General features: G+C 39.5%; 1 protein-coding gene across 1 annotated transcript; it reads right to left on the reverse strand.

The window, feature by feature from the left end:
• Positions 1–941: 941 nt before the first annotated feature.
• LOC119571692 lies at positions 942–6,151 on the reverse strand. The gene is made up of 6 exons (XM_037918878.1): positions 6,099–6,151; positions 5,559–5,992; positions 4,848–5,462; positions 3,010–4,698; positions 2,405–2,617; positions 942–991 (listed from the first exon to the last, which is right to left on the reverse strand). Exons 1-6 carry the CDS (start codon positions 6,149–6,151, stop codon positions 942–944), a joined length of 3,054 nt encoding a protein of 1,017 aa, XP_037774806.1.
• Between the last annotated feature and the right edge of the window lie 5,041 nt (positions 6,152–11,192).

An 11,192-nucleotide genomic window follows, 5' to 3' on the forward strand; every position in this document is an offset into this window, starting at 1 on the left:
CCTGGACCCCCGTGGTAATATTTACACCTAGCCAGGGGGCTATGCCCCCTGGACCCCCAGGGTAAAACCACATACCTTTTATATCGCGAAACACCGAACGTTTCTTTGCTTCCGGCTATGGTCACATTTGCTTTGTTTCTAATCACTTTTTTCAGCATTTGCGGCACTGGATGGGTTCAAATATCAGGCTGTGATAGAAACGAATGTCTATTTGTCCAGTATATCCACAAAAGGGCTTTAAAATTGACCCGGAATCGACGCAGCACTCGAAATAAGACATTGCTCACCGGCGTTGCTCGACGTATTGGCGCTGCTGGCCTGTCAAATCTCCCGGTGGCAAAAGGCGCAGGCGCACACGGTTATTGTACAGAATAGTATAAATACTTACCAAAACACGTAAATGAAGAACAAAAAAAGGAAAAGAACGCATTACATACATGAAATCGAGAAAATGGACGCTGATAATGACAAAATATTCGTTCTCACGAGCGCGTAGCAATACAGGACTACTTGGTGATGAGTTCCGCGTCACATTTGTTTTGATTCTCGCGAAGTTAACATGGAAGGGACTTAGAAAATGAAGGGGCAATCTTCACTCTTGTCGGTCCTATATCTCCCTTATTTTCGATTTGCACACCTTTTGCCATAGATGAAAAGGGTCTTAGTTTTCGTCAAGGTAACCACTCCATACACTTATTTTACTGTACGTTTGGTTGACATGCAGGAAAAATTTTCCAAATTTTGTTCTGGAAATTCTCTAGGTACCCTCAACATTAGCTGTTGAAATTGCTCACAAGTGCTTGAAACCTTATCTTTATCATCAGAGTAAAGGAAATCTAGAACATGTCATATAAAACTAGTTATTCTTGTCACAGAATAGTTGAAGTAGGAGTGAGTATCAAATTTATGTTTTTATTATTTAATATCCATGACAAAGTAACTCAAAGTAATGTGAGGGTAATATCAAGTGCTGAATATGATAGTACACTCACTGACACATAACACAATATGGAGACAAAACATAATGTCATAAAGAAAACAGAATGTAGAAATAGTTTAGTAATTACCTATATATCAGTTCTCTTATTCAAAGAATTTTAGAACATTGAGGATTAAACAAAGGCCAACAATATAACTTAAAAAATGGTAATATTAAATGCATAACCGTATTGTTTGGTATTATTTCATTTCTGAGTGTGTATTGATTTTAAGAATAAGTTTATTTCCTGAAAAATGTGCAATTGTAAGAACAATTTTCACCTTATAAACATCCTTCACAAATGTAGTCTAATGCAGGGAATTTTTGAAGTAAATAAAATAAATAAATACGACTCGTCAAGTTATAAATAATAACAGTATTACATGTAGGATCTAATTTGCTTTGTATTCTTATTAGTGTTTAATATTTAAGTGTCCGTGGTTTCTTTGGTTTGGTTCTTATTTGCAATTAACCACAGGTTCTTTTATGGTATCCTCTGGGATATAGATCATCTCGGGGCATATTAAATACGATATTGCACTTTCATAGTTATATTCCTCAAAAATGTACAATTCACACAAATACAAGATAAAAAAAACTCGTGATTGCAGTAGTTGTCGGTGAAATATCGGTGGAACGGAGTGAAGGTTTCCAGCCTTAGATTCAGGCACCTGGAGTATATTCGTCCTAAAGGAGCCACTGGTGGAGCGGGCTGCAGCTATCAAAATGTAGCCCAGTTCTAATAATAGGAGGCTGCAATTAGTAATAAGATAATTTTAAACATTCCTTCCATCACTTCGGTTCATTGCACGTCACTGCATTATATTTCTTAAGTCAATTCACCAACAGTATGTACAGGAAATACAAAGAGTAAACAACTTACAATGTGTTCAGGTGTGGAGCTCGGAATAGAGTGGCAAACCATAGAATGGCAACCACCGACCATGGTTGACATGAGGCTTTGGTGGACTCGAAGCTGCCGTCCGAACGGGTGGAGGTGAACCAAATGAACCTTACACCTCATCCGCACACCAAACACACACGCATAATAAAAATAGTGAAACCATCACTAAAGAAAACCCTTTACAAAGCCCCCCAATTCAACTTAAATCGCAAGATTTCAGCGAAAGTGGGGTTTCACTCAACTTAAATTATCATTAATAATAACGTAAGGTTGTTACGTAAACAAGAACAAAACTTTATACAGAACATCGGCTGAGTATGTCAGCTCCAACATTTTCTTGGCCTTTTATATATTCTATTGTGAATGAATGTGACTGAAGGGCGAGTGACCAGCGCATAAGCCGACCGTTGCTGTTTTTCATGTTTTTAATATACTTTAATGGCTGTTGATCAGTTTGCAGAATAAATTCGCGTCCATACAAATAACAATAGAATTTTTCGATCGCCCAAACGATCGCCAACCCTTCTCGTTCAATGACAGCGTAACGAGTCTCCCGATCTTTAAGTTTTCTACTTGCGTAGGCGATGGGCATGAGGACGCCATCGACACTTTGCAACAAGACGGCCCGAGGCCAGTATCACTCGCGTCAGTGCGAAGATAGAAAGTCTTACTGTAGTCGGGCAAAGTTAGAATAGGGGCATTCATCAAGAGATCTTTTAATCCTGTCGAGGAGGCTAGGGGTCAGATTCAGTTTATTAGGACTAAATTTCTTTAACAAAGCATTCAGGGGATATGCGAGGTTTGCCAGATTCGGAATGAACTTTCGGTAGAACGAGAGAGTTCCGAGAAAGCTGCGTAACTGCTTCTTCGTCTCCGGTAAAGGCATGTTCTTAATGGCACTAACTTTATCAGGAAGTGTACTTAATCCCTTATCACTAAGATTAAATCCTAGATATTTTATGCTAGGATAAGCAAAATAACATTTACTTGGCCCGGCGGTTAACCCGTGCTCGCGTAAACGCTCCAAAACTTCCTCAAATGCAAAAGATGATCAGAAAATGTCTGACTATGTATAACCAAGTTGTCAAAATAACAATTAACATGTTTAGACCAGCAGTTACCTTACGCATCAGTCTAATGAAAGTAGCGCACGCCGTACGTAAACCGAATGGTAATTTTCTAAACTGCATAAGGCCATACTTCTGTGTAGCAAACGCGGTGTACTGCTTCGCCTTATCACTCAGAGGAATTTGCCAGTAACCCTTACAGAGATCAATTTCCGTAAAGTATGAATCTCCCACGAAACTACCCAACGCTTCTTCCATGGTCGGCATCGGCTCAGCGTCAAAGAGGCTTATGTCATTAGGAGACCTGAAATCTACACAAAAGCGCCACGAGTTGTCGGCCTTCTTCACCAGTACTACAGGTGAACAATAAGCAGAGGTTGACGGTTCAATTACTCGCAATTCCCTCATCCTTTCCACTTCCTCGTCAAAAGCGTTACGTAAATGATATGGAATAGGATAAGGCTTCGTATGAACGGGAACCTCTGTAGTCAAATGAATATCATGAACTACTGTACTGGTCATGCCTGGTTTATCGACAAATACGTCAAGAAAATCAGCGATTAGATGGTTTAGCTCTGAGGTTTGTTCATTTGAGAGTTCAGAGTTAAAATTAAATTCGTATTTACCAGGATTATACAATTCGGGTATATCACATACGCCATTAGCGTTCTTATCTATGGGATCAGAAGCATCTACCACGCAAGCTTGGCACACCTGAGAGTGAGAAATGCCATTTTCGCGTCTTTCATATTTCTTCAGCATGTTCACATGATAAAGCCTTATTTTCCCTTTTATTTTTATTTCATAGTCTACACCATTTTCATGCTTGCGTACAACAGAATAGGGACCCTTCCACTGAACAGTTAGTTTGTTATGCGAAGTTGGCAACAGCACAAGTACTTCATCCCCTTCTTTTAACGTTCGAGCTCTAGCTTTCCTGTCGAAGTACGTCTTGTACATTCTGCTATTCACGTCTGCATGAGCGGATGCTAGTTGAGCCGATTGTTCTAATCTAGATCTCAGATCTAATACATATTGATAGGTACTCTTAACCTCCCCATCAATATCTTTAGTCCATAAATTATGCAGAATTGATAAAGGGCCACGTACCTTACGGCCGTACAGCAACTCAAACGGACTAAATTTTAGCGTATCGTGAGGAATCTCGCGATACGCAAACAAGACGGATGGGATGTAACGATCCCAGTCATGTGGTCGTTCGCTGCAGAGCTTTTTCAACATAGCTTTTAGCACTGCGTGAAAACGTTCGACGGTACCATTACAACACGCGTGATACGGACTGGTGTATAATGCTTTAACAGAAAGTAATCGGTTGATCTCTGCCATCAAATCAGACTTAAATTGTGTACCACGATCAGAAAGAATCTCTTTCGGTATTCCTACACGAGCGAAAATGGTTAACAACGCTTCAGCAACAGTTACCGAGTCGATATTTCTCAGAGGAACTGCCTCAGGAAATCTGGTGGCCATGTCAATCAAGGTCAACATATACTTGTGGCCTCGGCTCGAGGGCGGGGAGATCGGCCCGACGATATCAATCGCTACTCGGGAAAACGGCTCGCTTATGACTGGCATCTGAACCATGGGGGCCTTTCTGATCTTGCCCTTAGGGACCGTTTTCTGGCAAGCATGACAAGAGCGACAGTAGCGTTTGATCTCTGCGCCTGCTCCTGGCCAAAAGAATTTATGGAATACCTTTTCTGCAGTCTTTCGATGAGAGAAATGACCTGCCAAAGGGGAATCGTGAGCCATAGACAAAATTATTGGAATAAATCTACGGGGCACAACCAATTGTTTCTCTCCGATTTCGTGTTCGTGTTTGCTCTTTACGCAAATACGGTAAATCAACCCATTACTCGTTCGAATTTTACCGAACGACTTTTAACAGTGACAATAGCTTTAATTCTTTCCTTAGAACGAATGTGTTCTAGAGACGGGCAAGAGGACTGAGCATCCATGAAGTCTTGCTTAGAGACGTTCTCAAATTTGAAGCTGGGAACAATTAGTTTGTCAGGACCGACATTTTCCTTCGCTTTGGCGGCCCGCGTCGCAACAGCATTAATTTCGCTCCTCTGAGGAGTTTTGGCTGCTTTCGTGTTCGGAATGTTCACGCTCGACGCCTTGACCCCCGGCACCATACCTATGAGGACATCCGTGAACTTTATCGGCGCAACCACGACGTCAAACCACCCATTCAGGAATTTACTCCTAATCAGACAACGTGCGGTGGGGAATTCGCGCCGCTCCCCCAGGTAGTCATACAGCGCAACCACCTTTCCTCGCTTGACCGAGGCGGGCACGAGCGATTCCTTCACTATAACTGACGAGCAACCCGAATCAAAAAGTACATTCACTGGCTTGCCATTTAAGGATCCATCACACGTAATACCGTGATCGTAATTTACATTAGCCTTAAATGCAGCATTTACTTTCTGAGAAGTCTTGGGTTTCGCGAATTTAAGTTCGGGGCAAGAAGGACGTATGTGACCCACTTTGGAACAGTGGTGACAAATCACATCCTTAAGGGAACATTCGTATCTTTCTTATAAGCAGATTCATCTTTAAACAGCTGTTGTATGACCTCTACCAGCTCTATGGGCGCAACGATACCCATCTGCTGTTTGAGCCATTTCCACTGTACTTGCGAACGTCCGTTCTTTGAGAAAGATGCGAAGGTCAAGAGGGCAATTACTCAACAGCTGGTCTTGTATCAAAAAGTCAAACAACGAGTTGTATTCCCTTTCGACACTACTCATGATTAACCAGTGATCTAAATACTGGGTCATTCTCGTAATTAACTGAACGTAAGTCTCAGTATCACCAACTTTGCTTTCTTTGAACTTTTTACGGTATGAGTCAGCGTCAACGTTATACGCCTTCAACAACGCGTCTTTTAACTGACTGTAATCCTTCAAAATGTCGTCTGCCAAACTTACGTAAATTTGCAAGGCCAAGAGTGAACCAAGGTAAATATGGTAATCCTTAGAATTCCATCCTTGCAAAGCAGCTAATTTCTCAAATCTACGCAAATAATCATCAATATCATCATTACCATCAGTGAATAGAGCATTCTTAATTTAGGGTAATGATCACGACTGTCATTGAGTGAAAGGTTCTCGGGTCTCACGCGAGCAAGGGCCAGCTCGTGGGCACGCTGCTTCTCGGCCTCGTTCGCTTCATATTCGCGCTGTCTTTCCCTCTCCTGAACTTCTAACTCTTCGCGTTTCAGATCTCGCTCCTTTTGTCTCTCCTCTCGTTCCCTTTGCTTTTCTTCTCTTTCGTTTTGTTCTTTGTATCTAACTTCCTCTTTTAAAACTAAAGCATTTATGTCCGCGGCAGAAAGACCTGCTTCCTTAGCACACTTAACTAGTTCTACTAAGTTCAGCGACATGATTATAAATATAAAAAGATTCAACTAAGTGAATATGAATTTGATATACAAGAGATGAACGTGTTATCACGCTATCAAAAATTACGAAAATCAACGATTCTAAAAGAAAATCGTAGAACATAAACAAAAGACTAAGCACACACTTAGAATTAAGTTCCGTTTCAAACTGACTTGATGCGAGCGAAACAGCTTAAAGAAAACGGCGCACAGACTATCGCACAACAACGGCTAGTCTAACTCAGCGCAAAAACATCGTTAACAGCAATGGTAGGCTTACGCACAGGTGTACAATGTACAAGGCCATCACAGTTAAGATAAACGTAGTTATCTAAAAACTACCACAGGGGTACACCACAGTCGTCACTGACTGATCTCCCTAAATACAGCGAGGTAAAATAGAATCACCTAACTGAGCACTCGCGACGATGCACGTCGGTAAACGGTGAAAAGGAGGCACGATCGGACTAGATTGACTCTTAACCCTATCGCGTATGACGTAGTGTTCCGTATGTAAAATACAACTCGCAGCGCGAGTCGTCACACTCCTTCACCAAAAAAAAAAAAATATCCACAACACCATTCCTCCATTTGGTTCTCCGCATCACCATTCTATGGTTGGCCACTCCTCCGGGTTCCACATTACATTCTGTGAGCGTAAAAGAAAGTACATAAGTAAATATAAATAAACAAGCCCTGAGTAATCTATAAGAGGATCCTACTCACTGCGCCAGATTGTCCGTGGTTTCTTTGGTTTGGTTCTTATTTGCAATTAACCACAGGTTCTTTTATGGTATCCTCTGGGATATAGATCATCTCGGGGCATATTAAATACGATATTGCACTTTCATAGTTATATTCCTCAAAAATGTACAATTCACACAAATACAAGATAAAAAAAAACTCGTGATTGCAGTAGTTGTCGGTGAAATGTCGGTGGAACGGAGTGAAGGTTTCCAGCCTTAGATTCAGGCACCTGGAGTATATTCGTCCTAAAGGAGCCACTGGTGGAGCGGGCTGCAGCTATCAAAATGTAGCCCAGTTCTAATAATAGGAGGCTGCAATTAGTAATAAGATTAAATTTTAAACATTCCTTCCATCACTTCGGTTCATTGCACGTCACTGCATTATATTTCTTAAGTCAATTCACCAACAGTATGTACAGGAAATACAAAGAGTAAACAACTTACAATGTGTTCAGGTGTGGAGCTCGGAATAGAGTGGCAAACCATAGAATGGCAACCACCGACCATGGTTGACATGAGGCTTTGGTGGACTCGAAGCTGCCGTCCGAACGGGTGGAGGTGAACCAAATGAACCTTACACCTCATCCGCACACCAAACACACACGCATAATAAAAATAGTGAAACCATCACTAAAAGAAACCCTTTACATTAGAAAAAGTAATTTCTTCAATTAACATCATGAATGTAAAATAATTAAGATATTTATTTTTTGACTTAATTAAAAATAGCAAATTCAGCTCGTCAAGTTGTGAATCATACATAAATAAATATCAGCATAATCATTCAGATCACATCATAACACAATTATACAACTGGGTTTAACATTGGTCACTTAGGTCATTTTACCATTTGAATCATGAAGCCTCAGTTGTTTTATTTATTTGATTGATTTTTTTTTAGTTTAAAATTAATTTTAGAGGACAGTTTATATTGCAGGTACTTACCTGAATTAATATTACTGTCTATAATGAAGACATGATGGGTATGGGATGTGAGAATATTAACAAAATCAGAAAAAAAGTTATCAATGTCAGTTCATTATCAAGTAAGTTAAGTTCAGAATCTCTATATTTTATTTTATTTATTAACCATTTGTTCTTGGTTTCCAGGTGGTGGCCCAGCAGTTCTGACAAACTACAGTCCTGTTGAAGAAGCTATGTTGACACTGATTGAGCCTGTTGCTATTACTGGCTTACTAGGGGGTTTATGAAAATGAGACAGAAGTTGATGGTAATTAAGATATTTTGAATTAAGAGGGGGATACATAATCTATTCCCTTTTTGTGATATGGTTATATTTTGAAATTTAATAATATTTGATTCTTTTTAATATTAATCAGCAACAAATTATAATACAAGAAATGGTAAAATTATTGATATGCTGATATATATTTTATTCTCATTTTTATATAATTAGTTGAATGTTGGTTTAGGAGTATGATACATGCAGTGTCTTATGATACATGCAGTGTCTTTGACTCAAGATATGTATATTATAAAAATTAAAATAGATTTGTATTTTTTAGATGTTACAGAACCAACTCCTGGGCCATCTGGGATAGCATCTCAGATCATAACAGACTCAGCAGTTATTGTAACATTGGATGAGGGAACTTCAGCAGAGCAAGAAATGACAATACCCATTGTATCAATGGACCACACTCCTCAGAATTACCTCCTTTTTTAATAGAACACAGTAACACTCAGGATGGATTTAGTGCAACAGTCCAACAAGCAGAGCACTTTCAAGAACAGAGCATCTCAGCTTGAGTCAGGAGGAGGTAGTAGGCTTGAGGTAGTGCATGGTCCAAAAAGCAGAACAGAAGAAAGGAGAATTTTGCCTGACATGCTTCAGGTACAAACAAATATAGAAAGTCACTTGAAACAGCTTGTAAGCTCAGTGAAAGAAACTGCATCAGCATTACAAATAATTGCTGGTGCAGTTATAGTACACAGTTGACATTAATTTGTGATAGGCATTTGTGGTCATAATGCACCATGAGAAAAATATGTACTTACATTTTGTACCTTTTGAGTAGTATTGCTTTGTATGTATGTGTAGATATTTTTATATTATTTTTGAGATGTATCTTTATGGCATTTTTCTTACCAGTCTTATAATTCTATAATCACAGAAGGTCTAAAATAAAGTTATATTTTAATGCTTTATTATAATTACCCTGGATCTAGAATAACCCCAGTAAAAAATAACAATTTATTGCATATTCAAACTACTACTTAATCAATTTTAATATGGATTTATAAGTTCCATCAATAAAAATGATTGAAGTATACATTTATTCATAAAAAAAGTAAAACCACTCCTTCCAGATATGGTAGCATGTATAGGTATATGTGTATATATATATATATAAAATATATATATATATATATATATATATATAATATATATATACAAATATACATATACATATACATATATACATACATACATACATATATATATAATATATATATATATATATATATATATATATATATATATATATATATATATATATTATATATATATATATATATATATACATATATACATACATACACACACACACACACACACACACACACACATATATATATATATATATATATATATATATATATATATATATATATATATATATTATGTGGTGTGGTGTGTGTGTGTGTGTGATATAAATATATACATGCGAAGGATCCAATAATCCTAATGTCTTTCACGTTGTAAAGCTCGATCATAAAGATTCGCAGCTACCAACTCCATGTTATTTATCGTCTGTCAACGCTGTTGGCACTTAGCTTGCAATATGTTTAAATCACAATAATTAAGCAAAGAAGGCAAAGAAAACACTGAATATCTAGATTTTCCTGTGTATTGAATATATAAAACGGCAGTGTGTGGTCAAATAAAGACTAAATAAGTTATGACGACTATGCAATCGAGATATAAACAATCATTATATCCGGTTTGAAACCCTTACAAGAGCTCCCGAGCAGTTGTAACTTACAAGGTACTTTACAATGTGTGACGTCACAACATGGCGGCTATTTTTGTTTCGAGTATGGCCCTCGGAGGAGTTACAACATTGTAACTGCTCCGATGTGAGATACAACATTGTAAACTGCTTTGAGTATCCCGCCCCTGGCCCGCGATTTCTTTGTTGACGCTTTGCAGGACCAGCAGCTGCAAATCTACGCCAAGCAGGCACACCTTGAGGACCTGCAGGTGGCGCTGGCGAGGGCCTTGGAGTTCGAGGCCTTCCTGAAGGCAACTAGTGGCCTAGGGCCAGCTGCTCAGCCCCGCCGTGACCTCTGGGGCCGGAAAGCTAAAGTGGAGAAGGTAGCATTGAGGAAGGTGAACCCGAGCACTTTCCAAGGCATGTGTTGGGGCTGCGAAGAGGTAGGGCACAGACGTAGTCGGTGTCGGAGGGAGCGGAGAACACATCCTCTCAACCGGACGGATTCTGATGCCTTCCAGCAGTGCTGCAAGGACTGTGGCAGGTATGGTCACCATCCGAGTGCATGTCCTTAGGTTAAGGAAGTGGTACAGGCGGAAAACTCGGACAGGCTGGAGAAGGGGGCCGAAACCCAGCCGTCCTCGGTTCCCGGGCCCCGACTTGGATAAGCTGCCGTCGAACCAGCACGATGCAGGTGGAGGGCTCAGTAGATGGGAAGCCATGCCTGACAGTGGACACTGGGGCTGAGAAGACCCTAGTGCGGCCTGATATGTTGGCCACTATGCGACTTCCAGACGCACCACAGAGACTGTGTGGTGTCACGGGGCATTGTGTGCAGCTCAAGGGGCCAGTGGAGGCTCATATTGGCGTGGGCAGCACGGTGCAGCGTGCACACACACGTGTGTGTGTGTGTGTGTGTGTGTGTGTATTGTAATAAGATTAAGAAGAACAATAATGATCTTTTCAACTTTTTTTTTTTCTTTATCCATTTTTATTATTATAGGACACTATTCTTATTATTTTCATCATTATTACATCTCTGTCATCATTATTATCATTATCTTCACCATTATCATCATTATCATGTTGTAGAAATAATTATAACTATATGGTAATAATTTTATATTATA

Source organism: Penaeus monodon, unplaced genomic scaffold (assembly GCF_015228065.2).
Source record: "Penaeus monodon isolate SGIC_2016 unplaced genomic scaffold, NSTDA_Pmon_1 PmonScaffold_7487, whole genome shotgun sequence".
NCBI lineage: Eukaryota > Metazoa > Arthropoda > Malacostraca > Decapoda > Penaeidae > Penaeus > Penaeus monodon.